Source organism: Salmo salar, chromosome 04 (assembly GCF_965601325.2).
Source record: "Salmo salar chromosome 04, fSalSal1, whole genome shotgun sequence".
In the NCBI taxonomy this organism is placed as follows: Eukaryota; Metazoa; Chordata; class Actinopteri; order Salmoniformes; family Salmonidae; genus Salmo; species Salmo salar.
In genome coordinates, this window is record NC_138294.1 from 14,808,622 (window position 1) to 14,826,866 (window position 18,245).

The 18,245-nt window shown below is 44.0% G+C and overlaps 1 protein-coding gene and 1 non-coding gene across 2 annotated transcripts; one reads left to right on the forward strand and one right to left on the reverse strand.

Annotated features, from left to right (window-relative positions):
- Window positions 1-5,670: 5,670 nt before the first annotated feature.
- On the reverse strand, window positions 5,671-13,505 carry LOC106602259 (uncharacterized). Its single transcript, XM_014194781.3, has 5 exons — window positions 12,991-13,505; window positions 9,661-9,797; window positions 9,032-9,238; window positions 7,317-7,389; window positions 5,671-7,217 (listed from the first exon to the last, which is right to left on the reverse strand). Exons 1-5 carry the CDS (start codon window positions 13,286-13,288, stop codon window positions 6,025-6,027), a joined length of 1,908 nt encoding a protein of 635 aa, XP_014050256.3. The 5' UTR covers window positions 13,289-13,505; the 3' UTR covers window positions 5,671-6,024.
- Window positions 13,506-17,404: 3,899 nt separating this feature from the next.
- trnav-uac (transfer RNA valine (anticodon UAC)) lies at window positions 17,405-17,480 on the forward strand. Its single transcript has one exon. It is a non-coding gene; the product is annotated as a tRNA-Val (tRNA).
- Window positions 17,481-18,245: the final 765 nt, after the last annotated feature.

Genomic DNA, 18,245 nt, shown 5'->3' on the forward strand with positions numbered 1-18,245 from the left:
ATTTAATTCACTATTTTAAAACATTTGATTCCTTTTAGTAGCTACAATATGATACAGCAGCAGGTGGCAATGTTGGAACTAACATAAGATGTGTGTAACCAACCTTTATTTTGAAAAACGATCCAGGAAGTAGATGACATTTGTTTCCTTAACAAAAAAATTATATGAAAATCGAGATGACTGCATTAAGATACATAGCCTATAACGGCTATCGAGTTCAATTTTGCGAACAAGCTACCGTCTCAAATTCTTCCCTCAATATGTTTCATGACCTGTGAAAACATGCACAATGATGTTCCCAATCTGTGATTTAGTGCATTATTATTGGGCATAGTAAGCCACCTCAATAGACTATTTGCAACCATAAGCAGTAAAAAGTATGTGGACAGCCCTTCAAATTAGTGGATGCGGCTATTTCAGCCACACCCGTTGCTGACAGGTGTATAAAATCGAGCACACAGCCATGCAATTTCCATAGACAAACATTGACAGTAGAACGGTCTGTACTGTCTTGCCTTGGTAAATAAAGGTTAAGTAAAATAAAAAGAGCTGAAGAGCTCAGTGACTTTCAACGTAGCACCGTCATAGGATGCCACCTTTCCAACAAGTCAGTTAGTCAAATTAATGCCCTCCTAGAGCTGCCCCGGTCATTAGAGAATTTGGCACTTCATCCAACCGGCCTCACAACCGCAGACCACGTGTAACCAAGCCAGCCCAGGACCTCCACACACCGGCTTCTTCACCAGCAGGATCGTCTGAGATCGGCCACCCGAACAGCTGATGAAACTGTGGGTTTGCACAACCGAAGAATTTCTGCACAAACTGTCTCAGGGAAGCTCATCTGCGTGCTCGTCGTCTTCACCAGGGGATTCACCTGATTGCAGTTTGGCATTGTCAGGCCTTTCTAATCGACCTGGCCCGGGTATCCTGGAAGGATATTGACCTCATCCCTTCAGTAGAGGATGCCTGGTTATTTTTTTTAAATGCCTTCCTCACCATGTTAAATAAGCATGCCCCATTCAAGAAATGTAGAACCAGGAACAGATATAGCCCTTGGTTCTCTCCAGACCTGACTGCCCTTAACCAATACAAAAACATCCTGTGGCGTTCTGCATTAGCATCGAACAGCCCCCGTGATATGCAACTTTTCAGGGAAGTTAGAAACCAATATACACAGGCAGTTAGAAAAGCCAAGGCTAGCTTTTTCAAGCAGAAATTTGCTTCCTGCAACACAAACTCAAAAAAGTTCTGGGACACTGTAAAGTCCTTGGAGAATAAGAGCACCTCCTCCCAGCTGCACACTGCACTGAGGATAGGAAACTCTGTCACCACCGATAAATCCACTATAATTGAGAATTTCAATAAGCATTTTTCTACGGCTGGCCATGCTTTCCACTTGGCTACCCCTACCCCGGTCAACAGCACTGCACCCCCCACAGCAACTCACCCAAGCCTTCCCCAGTTCTCCTTCTCCCAAATCTATTCAGCTGATGTTCTGAAAGAGCGGCAAAATCTGGACCCCTGCAAATCAGCCGGGCTAGACAATCTGGACCCTTTCTTTCTAAAATGATCTGCCGAAATTGTTGCAACCCCTATTACTAGCCTGTTCAACCTCTCGTGTCGTCTGAGATTCCCAAAGATTGGAAAGCAGCTGCGGTCATCCCCCTCTTCAAAGGGGGGACACTCTTGACCCAAACTGCTACAGACCTATATCTATCCTACCCTGCCTCTCTAAAGTCTTCGAAAGCTAAGTCAACAAACAGATTACCGACCATTTCGATTCCCACCGCACCTTCTCCGCTATGCAATCTGGTTTCAGAGCTGGTCATGGGTGCACTTCAGCCATGCTCAAGGTCCTAAACGATATCTTAACCGCCATCGATAAGAAACAATACTGTGCAGCTGTATTCATTGACCTGGCCAAGGCTTTTGACTCTGTCAATCACCACATCCTCAACAGCCTTGGTTTCTCAAATGATTGCCTCGCCTGGTTCACCAACTACTTCTCTGATAGAGTTCAGTGTGTCAAATCGGAGGGCCTGTTGTCTGGTCCTCTGGCAGTCTCTATGGGGGTGCCACAGGGTTCAATTCTTGGGCTGACTCTTTTCTCTGTATACATCAATGATGTCGCTCTTTCTGCTGGTGAGTCTCTGATCCACCTCTACGCAGACGACACCATTCTGCATACTTCTGGCCCTTCTTTGGACAATGTGTTAACTACCCCCCAGATGAGCTTCAATGCCATACAACTCTCCTTCCGTGGCCTCCAACTGCTCTTAAATACAAGTAAAACTAAATGCATGCTCTTCAACCGATCGCTGTCTGCACCTGCCCGCCCGTCCAGCATCACTACTCTGGACGGTTCTGACTTAGAATATGTGGACAACTACAAATACCTAGGTGTCTGTTTAGACTGTAAACTCTCCTTCCAGACTCACATCAAACATCTCCAATCCAAAGTTAAATCTAGAATTGGCTTCCTATTCTGCAACAAAGCATCTTTCACTCATGCTGCCAAACATACCCTCGTAAAACTCACCATCCTACCGATCCTCGACTTCGGCGATGTCATTTACAAAATAGCCTCCAATACCCTACTCAATAAATTGGATGCAGTCTATCACAGTGCCATTCGTTTTGTCACCAAAGCCCCATATACTACCCACCACTGCGACCTGTACACTCTCGTTGGCCGGCCCTCGTTTCATACTCATCGCCAAACCCACTGGCTCCACGTCATCTACAAGACCCTGCTAGGTAAAGTCCCCCCTTATCTCAGCTCGCTGGTCACCATAGCAGCACTCACCTGTAGCACACGCCCCAGCAGGTATATCTCTCTGGTCACCCACAAAGCCAATTCCTCCTTCGGCCGCCTCTCCTTCCAGTTCTCTGCTGCCAATGACTAGAACGAACTACAAAAATCTCTAAAACTGGAAACACTTATCTCCCTCACTAGCTTTAAGCACCAGCTGTCAGAGCAGCTCACAGATTACTGCACCTGTACATAGCCCATCTATAATTTAGCCCAAACAACTACCTCTTCCCCTACTGTATTTATTAATTTATTTTGCTCCTTTGCACCCCATTATTTCTATTTCTACTTTGCACTTTCTTCCACTGCAAATCTACCATTCCAGTGTTTTACTTGCTATATTGTATTTACCATGGCCTTTTTTGCCTTTACCTCCCCTATCTCACCTCATTTGCTCACTTTGTATGTAGACTTATTTTTCTACTGTATTATTGACTGTATGTTTGCTTTACTCCATGTGTAACTCTGTGTTGTTGTATGTGTCAAACTGCTTTGCTTTATCTTGGCCAGGTCGCAATTGTAAATGAGAACTTGTTCTCAACTTGCCTACCTAGTTAAATAAAGGTGAAATAAAATAAAATAAAATAAAATACAAATTGTAAACCGACTTCAGTGGGGCAAATGCTCACCTTTGATGGTCACTGGCACGCTGGAGAAGTGTGATTTTCACGGATGAATCCCGGGTTTCAACTGTACTGGGCAGATGGCAGAGTGTCCCATGGTGGCAGTGGGGTTATGGTAAGGGCAGGCATAATCTACAGACAATAAACACAATTGCATTTTATCGATGGCAATTTGAATGCAAAGAGATGCCGTGATGAGATCCTGAGGCCCATTGTCTTGCCATTCATCTGCTACCATCACCTCATGTTTTAGCATAATGTACGGCCCCATGTCGCAAGGACTGTACACAATTCCTGGAAGCGGAAAATGTCCCAGTACTTCCATGACCTGCATACTCACCAGACGTATCACCCATTGAACATGTTTGGGATGCTCTGGATCAACTTGTACGACAGCGTGTTCCAGTTCCTGCCAATATCCAGCAACTTTGCATAGCCATAGAAGAGGAGTGGGACAACATTCCACAGGCCACGATCAACAGCCTGATTAACTCTGTGATGGAGATGTGTCGCGCTGCATGAGGCAAATGGTGGTCACACCAGACACTGACTGGTTTTCTGATCCACGCCCCCATCTTCTTTTTTTAAGGTATCTGTGACCAACAGATGCATATCTGTACACCCAGTCATGTGAAATCCATAGATTAGGACCTCATTTATTTATTTATATTGGCTGATTTGAGCATGACAAATTGACAGACTCTTATTTTGAAATCAGTAAAGCAGGAAAAACGTATTTTGGCATGACATATCGTGGGAGTCTTATTTGGACGTGTGCTACATCCAGCTCAGAGTTACATCCTAATGGATGATGAATGAAACTCTGAGGTGGATGCTGGATGTAACTCTCAGCCTTAGGCTGGATTTTGGAGGCAACCGTATTACATCCTGACGGGTTGCATCACTGCCTGGTATGGCATCTGCTCCGCCTCCGACCGCAAGGCACTACAGAGGGTAGTGCGTACGACCCAGCACATCACTGGGGCCAAGCTTCCTGCCATCCACGACCTCTATACCAGGCGGTGTCCTGAGGAAGGCTCTAAAAAATGTCAAAGACTCCAGCCACGCTAGTCATAGACTTTTCTCTCTGCTACGCGGTCTAGGTCCAAGAGGCTTCTAAACAAAACAAATTTCAAATCAAACAGCTTCTATCCCCAAGCCATAAGACTGCTGAACATCTAATCAAATGGCTACCCAGACTATTTTCTCCCCCCCCCCCCCCCTTCATATTTTACGCAGCTGCTACTCTGTTATTATCTATACATAGTCACTTTAATAACTCTACCTACATAAACATATTACCTCAATTACCTCGACTAACAGGTGCCCCCGCACATTGACTCTGTACCGGTACCCCCTGTATATAGTCTCGCTATTGTTATTTTACAGCTGCTCTTTAATTATTTGTTACTTTGATTTTTTTTGTTGTTGTATTTTTCTTATAACAACAAATCCTGGAGTTGTTCGCTGCTGTATGTAAACAAGAGCCGAATGTAGTCGACCTAGTGTTTGCGGTTCGAGCGAATTGCATCAGTATTGAAAATACAAAACGGATATACAAACGATATACAGACCAGCATACCAAAGATTTTAATTATATCTGTAAGCATACTAAGGTCGGGTTGATAACACCTTCCAATGGATATTTTGTATCAGATTACTACCTCTGACAGAGACAAAATCGGCGGACAACAGGTCAAGTTAGTTGAAATTAAGTTTGTTCAACAGTCTGACTTGTAATGGGACTGTTCGGCAATGCCGAGCCTACATGTTAGAGACTAGAGCGTAAGTATTTCACTATCGGATTCTAAAAAGGCTATAATCTCACTAGACATCTGAATACGAACAGAAGAACGGCAAGGGTTCCATGCTTGCCGTTTCCTTCTCGGTGTCAGTCTCCTTCGTCAGGGGCTTCCTGTTCGGTTCATGGCTACACTCCATTTCCACACGAAGAGCAGCGTAGCTTTCTTCCATTATTTGACACACTTCTCGTACGACTGTTGCCGTTAACTAAAGTTTCCATAACGGAATCTACACGCGCACGAAAAACGACGAAGTTGGACATCTTTGTTATTATTTAGCTAGCAAACAAACTTTCCCGAGTAAAACCCTTTTGTGGTTAAACAATCTACTTCCGGAGACAGTTTACCGTAAACACTGAGATCACAGAGTTGTCTTTGCTGAGATAAAGCTAAATGTATTACTCTCATTCTCAAAGACATTACCTTTTTCAAATTTCCCATGAGTTGCTTTATTTCTTTTGAACTTTAACACAAGCATGTTCATTGTGACAAAATCTTAGTTTTGCCTGATTATTTTCAACACTTTGCGTCACAAATACTGTAGGAATTTATACAATAAAAAGTTGAACATTTTAGACAATAACAACCAACATGAACCAATATAACAATCTGCAGTCAAACGTTTAGTGTCACTTCTTTTTATAACATTTTTACAAAAGGCTCCAGAATACAAAATAACAGTCAGGGGAGAAAAAATAACAAGTAACAACCTTTAAGCCAGAGCAATCATACACATTCAATTTACAATCAATTCAGAAAACACAATCCCAAATCAACACAACACAACCTATAATTTCCGTGCATGAACTGTCTGGTGTCTTATCAGATTGCTCAGAAAGGAGAAGTTCTTCCCACACTGGGCGCAGCGGAACAGTTTCTCACCCGTATGGACGCTCTGATGCACTTTTAAATTGCTGGAATGAGAGAACTGTTTCCCGCATTGAGCGCATCTGAAAGGTTTCTCCCCTGTGTGTACTCTCTGGTGCCGCTTCAGGCTGCATAGCTGGCTGAACTGCTTCCCACACAATGCGCACTCGTACGGTTTCTCCCCTGTGTGAACCCTCTGGTGCATCTTGAGCTGGCACAGGTGAGGGTACTCCCTCCCACAGAAGGTGCACCTGTAGGACCTCGCCTCCACCTCCCTAGACCCTCTGTCCTGATGAGTCCCAGTCATGTCGCCCAGGTGGGTGTCGGGGGCGCTCCCAGGGAAATCCATCCAGGTGGGGTACTGTAGCTCCCCGGTTCCCTCGGCCAATTGAGCAGTGGCGGTGGTTGCGGGGTTCTGAAAGGTGCCGAGGCGGTTGTCGAAAGTGCCGTCCATGCCAATGGTGTAGAAGTGATTGTCAGGTGAGTTCTGTCTCGCTGCTGGCTGGACACCTGGGTGAGGATGATGATAAGTGTTACTCGAATGTCCTCCAAGAAGTATGGCATCTGCTTCAATATGTCCTCCTTGATGATGTCTGGGTTCCATGATGTTACCTTGTCTCCACGACGAGGGCGTGCCATCCCCATCTTCCCCATCGTCAACAGGAAGGGGGTCAATAACTATGACATCAGACATGACCTCTGAATCAACCTGGGAATACTCGTGTTCACCCCTCATCATCTGAGAAAGTGGGGGAATAGGGTTCACCTTTGTGAGAGGCGAGGGGCTTCCAGAGATCGTCTCGGCAGCATATCTAGAACAAGATGGCCGATCATTCGCTGTATCACTGCCTCTTCGCTTACGGGAGTTTACAGGCAGATCGGTTGTTCTCTCTGGGTTTAGGCTGCACTGCTGTTTAGCAGCAGGTCCTGGACCTGTGAGTTGGAACACCTGGCTCAGGCTCTCAGGCTCTGGGTCTGACTTGAAAACAGTGTCTGATCTGTTGACAGTCAATATGCTGTGTTTGGTTCTGAGCTGCTCAGTGAGATCTGTTTGGTCCATGTCTAGAGAGGTCTGTGTGTTTGGGTCTGTCATTCTGTGGCCACTATCAGTGCCTGAAGAGACAACAAAAGCATGATGGTCATATGCAGTCAAATAACAGAGGTTGTCAATCAGTATGTCATTTTTCATTACAGCAATCCATTCATCATTACCTGGCATCTCCCTCAGACCCTCTTCTTTCTTCCATGGCTGGAGGTCTCTCTCCCCTTCCACAGTAGATTTGGCCTGAAAAGAGGAGGGAGGAATTAAGTAGGCAGACATGAGCTCCTACAAAGCTCTCAAACAAATACAGGTCTATTAGAAGTCAGCTATTACTAGGCTATAATATTGATCAAATGGCTTGAATTAAGTTGCTAATTTACTGACTCAACTCATAAACAAAGAACATCTGAAGATTCTCAAAACATATGAAACTAAAACTGGACCTCAATAATTCACTGTAATTCTGAAAGAAAAATGTCCTTTCCATGTATTTAGTTTCAATGTGAGAATACATATTTAGAGTCGAGAAGCACCATGAAATTATTTGAAAAATATTATTTATTGAGGGAATTACAGGATTTAATGAACAAACAGCAACAGCCATTGGTCAAATTGGTACAAAAGAACAGACAGTTTTTCAGTCTCACAGTACAATTTCAGCATCTGCTATAACTTTAGTGTGAGTCACGCAGTATTATTAGTAGAACACAACCATGATCAACCTTAACAGTCAATGTGAGTGATGCTGTTGGCCTTAAAGATGCCAAGAAAACGCAACAGTCTTTGTAGATAATGTAAAAATTAACCACGTTGTATTGTAGACGTATGAGACCAGGGTAAACATCCTTCAGACATATGACTACGTTAGAACCAATGACTTTTGAATTCATGATATTGCTATAACAGTTGTTTTCAATAGGAATCTCTTGTTCTGTGTCAGTTAACAATGATGAAGCTTCTGATGTCTTTTCAGATTACTGGTGTGGGAGAACCTGCGTCCGCAATGTGCACAAATGAAGGGTTTCTCCCCAGTGTGGACGTTCAGGTGCATTTGGAGATGGCTGGCGCCCTCAAAGCTCTTCTCACAGAAGTTGCAGGCGAACCCCCGCTTTCTGGTGTGGATGACAGCGTGCTGCTGGAAGTCGCTCTCGTGGACAAACGTCTTATGGCAGCTGGGGAAACCGTAAGGTCGTTCTACGGTGCCAGGTCTAATATCTGTGGCGAGATTACTCAAATGACAGGAAGTTGTGGTGCTTGGTCTAAAATGGCTGACAGGAAGTGAGGGATGAGCTGGTTGTTGAACTCCTCTTCCTGGTATTTCAGAGTGTCTATGGAGGCTTGCCAACGAACACCAACTAGCTTTGTTGGCCTCACCTGCATTTCCTGTGCCAAGATGCATGCCTGTATTTATCTCTGAGGTCCGGAAGCCGAGTGAAACCAATTGCGTCGTGTTGTCTTTCATCGAATCATGGCGAATCATTGGTGCGTTTCTGTTAAACCCTCCCACTCCCTGCTTATTTCCAGTCCCATTGATCTGTGTAATAGCTGTACCCACCTGACCCCACTCTAAATCTCTATCTACCTGCTGCCCACTGGATACACTGCCCATTTCTATGTCTGAGCTAGTCTGTGTTTCTGGGCCCACTGGGCCACTCCCTAGGTCCATTACTTTAGTGTGAGCAGCAGAGGCGCCATCATCAGTCGCTACTACCTCTCTCCACACCTGGTTTAAAGAATCTCTTAGGAGAGTGAGGTCCCTGTTCATGTCACACTTTGTGTCCAGACTCTGTCTCTCTGCTCTGGGTTCAGATCCTGTGTACTGCTGTGATCCCTGGTTCACATTCCCTGTTTCTGATTGGAGGAGGATGGCGTCAGATCCACTGACCTCCATAGCGGTGTTGTTGTAGCCTCTGCGGCCACTGGACTGGATGGCAGGGTCCTCTGTGGTGGCTGCAGCCGGTTGGGTGGTTAGCTCTCTGCTGCCCTCCACTGTTCTAACTGGGTGGCTGATCCTAGAGTCCTTGTCATCTGCTTCTCCCTCCACCTTGATGATGAGCAGGTCTGGTTCCCCTTCCTCTGTCTCTGCTGACTGCTGTTGGGGTTAAGTGGGAGAGATGAGTGAGTGAGACAGATCATACACTATCTACTGAATGGAGATATGGACATGACATGGGATTTAGTGTAATTCATAGTAGTTGCCTTGTTGTTATTGTGTTATAATCAGTGGTGTAGTGGAGGGTAAACTCCACTTTCTGTATTTTACACATGCCTTTACAAACCTTTGGTGCAAAAATGCATTGAAAGTATAGGGACTGTTACTTTACTCACTGTGTACGGCAATAAATGTTTACCCACCTATGTTTTACCACTAGATCACTAGTTATAATGTGCTGACATACACGTCTATACAGACATAACCTCATCCCCAGGTGGAAGGAAGTGTCTGGTGTGCGAGACTAAAATTAGGTATAAGTCTGTGACAGACTAAAATCGGCTGTTAAAATGTGAACTTACCTCATCACTTGTAGCATCCATATGCCTTGATGTAGAGACATCCTCTTGGTCCACGTCTATGGGCTGTCTGTCTCTTGGTATGCTGCTGTTCCCAAAACTCCTGTTGGAAAGTCTGTTTCTGCTTTGCCAAGTAGGTCCTGGAAATAAAGGGGGGGTTAATTTGACCCCATCCATCAATGTTGTTTTACAAAGTACCAAGCAAGCACAATACCTTCATGATGTATGTTATGTGTCTGTAGAGATAGAAGAATCCTAGCTGTGTTGACAGTACAAAGTCAGCATGATACATCCTCAAATCACATTTTATTGGTCATGTCACGTATACATATTTTGCAGATGTTATCGCAGGTGTAGTGAAATGCTTGTGTTCCTAGCTCCATCAGGGCAGTAATACCTAGTGTAACACAGTGAAATGCTTGTGTTCCTAGTTCCATCAGGGCAGTAATACCTAGTGTAACACAGTGAAATGCTTGTGTTCCTAGTTCCATCAGGGCAGTAATACCTAGTGTAACACAGTGAAATGCTTGTGTTCCTAGCTCCATCAGGGCAGTAATACCTAGTGTAACACAGTGAAATGCTTGTGTTTCTAGCTCCATCAGGGCAGTAATACCTAGTGTAACACAGTGAAATGCTTGTGTTCCTAGCTCCATCAGGGCAGTAATACCTAGTGTAACACAGTGAAATGCTTGTGTTCCTAGCTCCATCAGGGCAGTAATACCTAGTGTAACACAGTGAAATGCTTGTGTTTCTAGCTCCATCAGGGCAGTAATACCTAGTGTAACACAGTGAAATGCTTGTGTTCCTAGCTCCATCAGGGCAGTAATACATAACAATACACACCGATCCAAAAAATAAAAAGAAAGGAATTAAGAAATATCAGAACGAGCAATGTCAGAGTCCGGAATAAATATATATGTATATGATGGTATATATAGACAGTATGGACAGTATATGAATAGAAAAGGTGTGTACAGCAGTAGTTATATAGGATGAGCCTTGACTAGAACACATTACATACATATAAAGTGGGTAAAACAGTATGTAAAGATTATTAAAGTGACCAGTGTTCAATGACTAGGGCAGCAGTCACTAAGGTGCAGGGTAGAGTATCGGGTGGTAGCCGGGCTGGTAACAGTGACTAAGTTCAGGGCAGGGTACTGGGCGGAGGCAGTCTAGTGGGGACAGTCTGATGGCCTGGAGATAAAAGCAGTTTTTCAGTCTCTCGTTCCCTGCTTTGATGCACCTGTTAGATAGTAGCGAGTGAACAGGACGTGGCTCGGGTGGCTGAGGTCCTTGATTATGTTCATGGCCTTCCTGTGACACCGGTGCTGTAGATGTCCTGGAGGGCAGGCAAGGGTGCCCCCGGAAATACGTTGGGCTAACCGCACTACCCTCTAGAGAGCCCTGCAGTTGCAGACGGTGCAATAGCAGTACCAGGTGGTGATACAGTCCGAAAGGATGCTCTCAATGGTGCATCTGTAGGTTTATGAAGGTCTTTGGGGCCAAGCCAAATTTCTTCAGCCTCTTGAGGTGGATCTCAATAATACTGCTGGGCCCGAACTGTATTGACAGTACATCAATTATGGCTGTATTATACTTGCTTTGAACTTTGTAAAACACAATTGATGGATGGGGTCAAATTGAAGATTCATGTTTTATTTTATATATTTCACCTTGATTTAACCAGGTAGGCTAGTTGAGAACAAGTTCTCATTTGCAACTGCGACCTGGCCAAGATAAAGCAAAGCAGTTCGACACATACAACAACGCAGAGTTACACATGGAATAAACAAACATACAATCAATAATACAGAAGAAAAACTCTGTATACAGCATGTGCAAATGAGGTAGGATAAGGGAGGTAAGGCAATAAATAGGCCATGGTGGTGAAGTTATTACAATATAGCAATTAAAACACTGGAATGGTAGAATGTGCAGAAGATGAATGTGCAAGTAGAGATACTGGGGTGCAAAGGAGCAAGATAAATAAATAAATACAGTATGGGGATGAGGTAGTTGGTTGGGCTATTTACAGATGGGCTATGTACAGGTGCAGTGATCTGTGAGCTGCTATGACAGCTGGTGCTTAAAGCTAGTGAGGGAGATAAGAGTCTCCAGCTTCAGTGATTTTTGCAGTTCGTTCCAGTCATTGGCAGCAGAAAACTGGATGGAAAGGCGGCCAAAGTAGTGGCTTTTGGGGTGACTAGTGAGATATACCTGCTAGAGCGCGTGCTACAGGTGGGTGCTGGTATGGTGACCAGTGAGCTCAGATAAGGCAGGGCTTTACCTAGCAGAGACTTGTAGATGACCTGGAGCCAGTGGGTTAGCCGACGAGTATGAAGCGAGGGCCAGCCAACGAGAGCGTACAGGTTTGCAGTGGTGGGTAGTATATGGGGCTTTGGTGACAAAATGGATGGCACTGTGATAGACTGCATCCAATTTGTTGAGTAGAGTGTTGGAGGCTCTTTTGTAAATGACATCGCCGAAGTCGAGGATTGGTAGGATGGTCAGTTTTACGAGGGTATGTTTGGCAGCATGAGTGAAGGATGCTTTGTTGCGAAATAGGAAGCAGATTCTAGATTTAATTTTGGATTGGAGATGCTTAATGTGAGTCTAGAAGGAGAGTTTACAGTCTAACCAGACACCTAGGTATTTGTAGTTGTCCACATATTCTAAGTCAGAACCATCCAGAGTAGTGATGCTGGACGTGCGGGCAGCGATCGGTTGAAGAGCATGCATTTAGTTTTACTTGCATTTAAGAGCAGTTGGAGGCCACGGAAGGAGAGTTGTATGGCATTGAAGCTTGTCTGGAGGTTAGTTAATACAGTGTCCAAAGAAGGGCCACAGAATGGTGTCGTCTGCGTAGAGGTGGATCAGAGAATCACCAGCAGAAAGGGCGACATCATTGATGTATACAGAAAAGAGAGTCGGCCTGAGAATTGAACCCTGTGGCACCCCCATAGAGACTGCCAGAGGTCCGGACAACAGGCCCTCCGATTTGACACACTGAACTCTATCAGAGAAGTAGTTGGTGAACCAGGCGAGGCAATCATTTGAGAAACCAAGGCTGTTGAGTCTGCCAATAAGAATGTGGTGATTGACAGAGTAGAAAGCCTTGGCCAGGTCGATGAATACGGCTGCACAGTAATGTCTCTTATCGATGGCGGTTATGATATCGTTTAGGACCTTGAGCGTGGCTGAGGTGCACCCGTGACCAGCTCTGAAATCTGATTGCATAGCGGAGAAGGTGCGGTGGGATTCGAAATGGTTGGTAATCTGTAATTTAATTTAAAATACATGCACATTGTCAAATTCATCATCATCACCAACCTGTTGTTGCCGTCTCTCGATTGTTGTGTCTGTTTAGCAGGCGTATTCCATGGAAGCGGTTGTGGACGGACCCATCTGAAAACTTTGTTCTCTCAGATCGAAATCTGGTGATCTGAAGTTCCATCAATTTCACTTTCCTCCGGAGAAATTCGTTCTCCTTGTGGCTTTGGGTCATCTTCAGGTGTACAATCGCATAGCCATCGTCAACAACTTTGCATATTTCGGCTACAGCCGCGTTGGCTAGCACCTCCATGATTGAGGCTATCTGCGCCTGGAAATCGACCACGGAACCCGACATTGTCCTCCAGAAGATTTTGGATCCTTTTCAATATGAAAACAGTCTTTGTGTTTTCTATATTATGAGTATGTACAGTTATCTAGCAAGCTATTAAAACAAATGCAATCATATCAGAAACTAAACATGGATAGATAGCTAGCAGATTATTTTTCCTGTTCCTCATCACAGTAATGTAATCATATGCTGGATTTGAAAGTACAACACCGCCACCTACTGTATAGGAGTGCTCCACAATAACAACAACGTTGGAGCTCCGTAATAAACATGTTTTCTGGTGTAAACAATATTTCATGATTTTTCTAAAATCAAGCATTTAACTATTTCTGGTATTTCTAATAGAAATATACGACAAACAGTTCATTGTCTTAAAAGAAAGTAAATTACAACAGTATGACACACTAGCCTACTATACATGAATTCCATCAACATCTTTACAGCCTATCAATCTGATAGTAAATCTAAAGTATATTGTTGACAGGCAAATGGAAATAATTGTTTAATTACTGTTCACCTATACACATAAGGATGTTTAAAATATTTACTTGTCATAACTTATACATCATCAATTCACTCTGGACCGAGCATCAAGCCAGTTGAACTGAAAACACAAGCACTACACATAGAGGGTAGCGTTCAATGTGGAAACCACTCAAACGGTTAAAAACACATAGACCTAGTTTTCATATGAAAACCCCAGTAGTGTGAAGCCGAGCCATTCCCCTTAAATCTAGGGCCAGGAGGTGTTCCCTGGTCTGGTCACGTGGTGAGGAAAAACTCCTGCCCCTGCCTTTCATTATGTCAGGTGGAGCAGTGTGAAGTTGTCCCTAGATGCTGATCTTGGGTCAGTTTTAGATTTTTTCCCACTAATGGTTAACGTTTTCCATGTCTTTGGGGAACATGTTGGAGAGTAATCCTTGGGGATGAAAAGTGTCCTCCTGACACTCAAAACGCAGAGCGAGGGAGAACTGTAGGGTTGAGGTCCAAGTTGCCAGATTTCAAAGGACAACTCGCAACTTGGACCTCGATCCTACAGTTTTCCCTTACTCTGCGTTTTGAGTGTCAGGGGGACACTTCTCTGTCTGTACAGACTCTATTCCCCCTCTTTGACAGTAGTATGGCCTGAAAGGAGGAGGGAATTAAGTAGACAGACATGAGCTCTACAAAGCTCTAAAACAAATGCAGGTCTATTATAACTCAGCTATTACTAGGCTATAATATTGATCAAATGGCTTGAATTAAGTTGTTAATTTACTGACTTAACTCATTGACACAGAAAATGTCAATCTTCTCTGTCCTCAAAACATTTGAAAGTCAAATTGGACTACATTAATTTCCTGTACTTTTGAAAGGAAAAAAATCCTTTCCTTCCAACTTCCTGATTTAATTTGGAAGCAAAGTGAGAATATATATTTAGGGTCAATCTATTAAAGGTCAATATATATTTAGGGTCAATTAATTATGCCTGTTTGACAGGTACAACCACCTAGTACCGGGTCGAATCCCCCTTTTCCTTCAGAACAACCTGAATTATTCGGGGGAATTGATTCTACAAGTCTGAAACGTTCCACAGGGATGTTGATCCATGTTGACGCGATGGCATCACACAGTTGCTGCAGATTAGATGGCGGTACACCCCCGCCACCAGCCTGTACCGTTGACACCAAGCAGGATGGGTCCATGGACTCATGCTGCTTCCGCCAAATCCTGACTCGCCCATCAGCATGACGCAACAGGAAACGGGATTAGTCGGACCAGGCAATTTTTTTACACTCCTCAATTGTTGTTGATTGCGTGCCCACTGGAGCAGCTTCTTGTTGTTTTTAGCTGATAGGAGTGGAACCTGGTGTGGTCGTCTGCTGCAATAGTCCATCAGTGACAAGGACCAATGAGTTGTGTGTTCCGAGATGCCGTTCTGCACTCCACTGATGTACTACGCCATTATTTGTCGATTTGTGGCCCGCCTGTTAGCTTGCACGACTCTTGCCATTCTCCTTCGACCTCTCTTATCAACGAGCTGTTTTCACCCACAGGACTGCTGCTGACTGGATGTTTTTTGTTTGTCACTCCAGCCTCGGGAAACCCTACACACTGTCGTGTGTGAAAAGCCCTGGAGGTCGGACATTTCTGAGATACTGGACCTGGTGTGCCTGGCATCGACGATCATACCACGCTCAAAGTCGCGTAGTTCACTCCTTTTGCCCATTCTAACGTTTGATCGAACAGTAACATTGCCTTGATGCCTGTCTGCCTGCTTTGTAAAGCAAGCCACGGCCACGTGACTCACTGTCTGTAGGAGCGTTCCATTTTCTTAAAACAGGGGGGTGTACCTAATAAACTGGGCGGTGAGTCTATATTTAGGGTCTATATATATATATATATATAGGATCAATCTATACTGAACAAAAATATAAACGCAACATGCAACAATTTCAAAGATTTTACTGAGTTACAGTTCATATTAGGAAATCAGTCAATTAAGATACATAAATTAGGCCCTAATCTATGGATTTCACATGACTGGGAATACAGATATGCATCCATTGTTCAGATACATAAAAAAAAAAAAAAGGTGGGGGCGTGGATCAGAAAACCATTCAGTATCTGGTGTGACCACCATTTGCCTCATGCAGCGCGACACATATCCTTTGCATAGAGTAGATTCGGCTCTTGATTGTAGCCTGTGGAATGTTGTCCCACTCTGCTTCAATGGCTGTGTTGCTGGATATTGGCGGGAACTGGAACACACTGTTGATGCCGAGCATCCCAAACATGCTCAATGGGTGACATGGTGAGCATGCAAGCCATGGAAGAACATTTTCAGCTTCCAATAATTGTGTACAGATCCTTGCAACATGGGGCCGTGCATTATCATGCTGAAACATGAGGTGATGGCGGCGGATGAATGGCACGACAACGGGCCTTAGGATCTCGTCACGGTATCTCTGTGCATTAAAATTGTCATAGTTAAAATGCAATTGTGTTCGTTGTCTGTAGCTTATGCCTGCCCACACCATAACCCCACCGCTACCTGTCCGGCCGACCGGTCCAATATCTGTCCGGCCGACCGGTCCCTTCTGGTCAGAGGAGAAAGGAAGAGTCAGAGAGAAAGAGACAAAAGAACATCAACATGACCTTTCATGATGTGACGGGGAAGACAACCAAATTGTTGGTATGGCGCAACAACACTCGTGTAAATATTCCCCTTCGATGGAATTGTGAACCTTTCTGCAGATGAGTTCATATCATATCTAATATCTAAGCCAACAGACTCTGCCACCAGAGAGAAGAGAGACAACGCTGCAGAAATCACAGGAGGATTTCATACATTATTCAACAAAAGAGAATACTCACACGTTCTGCCTCTCTCTCAAGCTGTCATACATTTTGGCATCATCTCCTTAGTTCCTTCTCTTTTTCAACATGGTTTGTCATTTCGCAGTTATTTTCACTTGATTTTGATGGTCATCATGGAAGGTGTGTGAATTGCCTATCCACACTGTGGACATGCCTTCATTCTGCACTAGAGGGCAAATCTGTGTTAACTAGCTAATGTGGGGAGGGAGGGCTTTCCCCAAAGAAAGATTAAGTAGGAAGGGAAGAGAGAAATCAAAAAGTGTAGAGTATTTCTGGCACATACAATATTATTTGGTGCAGTACGTGGATAGCATGGCTACAAATCACACAACATTATACTCATTATGTTCTGTCCCACACGTGTGTGTGTGTGTGTGTGTGTGTGTGTGTTATGAGTACCAGTGCCAACTTCGTCAGTAGATGCTGTCATTGCAGCAGGATGTCATAGGCTAGAACTAAGTCTGCAATGTTATGTATCAGTGTGGTGGTCTGTCTCACTGTCTCAGATAGCAGTACCGTAATGATAACTAATGAGTTAGAACTGGGTTTTAGTTAACCTTTTATATCACCTTTTCATACAGCGATTTTCAGCCCTATATAGAATATAAAAAAAGAAACTGACATGAGGGGGCGGCTGTATATTGTAAGAGGAGTTGCATGCGTTCTGTAAGCTCTCCTTGTCTTTATTTATTTATGCTTTAGTATGCGTTAATATATAATCTGAAATGCCCGTAGTAATAGAATACGATTAGTAGACTGCAGGGTCCCGTGTGGCTCAGTTGGTAGAGCATGGTGCTTACAACGCCAGTGTTGTGGGTTCTATTCCCACGGGGGACCAGTACGAAAAGGTATGCACTCACTACTGTATGTCGCTCTGGATAAGAGCGTCTGCTAAATGACTAAAATGTAATATCTAATTCAATACATTTGAATTTGTCTGTTCATAGAAAGTCAATTTTCTTTCTCTCAATTTTTTCATATACATAGGTCAGGATTGAGCTGGGCTGGACCAAGAGTGTAAAAGGTTACCGCTTGTGATTACATCACTGGTGAAAAGTTAGTGATAAAAATATATTCACTGGGCAAAAACTGGTTGAATCAACTTCGTTTCCACGCCACGTCATTTCAACCCCCCAAAAATCAATGTGATGACATTGAATCAATGTGGAAAACTGATTGGATTTTCAAAAAGTCATCAACATAAGGGCATTTAGTCTTTTTTTCACCAAACTTTTAACCGAAATCCAATGACATGGTGACTTTCTTTGTTGATTTCATGTTAATTGACAACTGAACCAAATGTTAATCAAAACTAGACGTCAGTCTGGGCCCAGTGGGATGTTAGTCTGTCAGCCCGATCTACTTTGACATCTTCCTCTCTCCTTCCCAACTTTCTCCCCTCCTCTGGCTCTCTCGCTCTATTCCTGACAGTCCTGATGAGCTGGACTCAGGTACAGAATGGACAGATAGTACCGGTCGGCCAGATAGTTTTTGTCGTGCCAATTCACCCTCTGAATGGCACACATACATCCATGTCTCAAGGTTTAGAAATCCTTCTTTAACCTGTCTCCTCCCCTTCATCTACACTGATTGAAGTGGATTT

What these genes read in the sequence shown, in the direction of transcription:
- LOC106602259 (XM_014194781.3), bottom strand. Translation starts at nt 13,288, where the DNA reads ATGTCGGGTTCCGTGGTCGATTTCCAGGCGCAGATAGCCTCAATCATG. An exon ending in TCGAGAGACGGCAACAACAG is followed by an intron (nt 9,798 to 12,990) that starts GTTGGTGATGAT and finishes CTTTATTTCCAG; the next exon opens with GACCTACTTGGCAAAGCAGA. An exon ending in GGGTCTGAGGGAGATGCCAG is followed by an intron (nt 7,218 to 7,316) that starts GTAATGATGAAT and finishes TTGTCTCTTCAG; the next exon opens with GCACTGATAGTGGCCACAGA.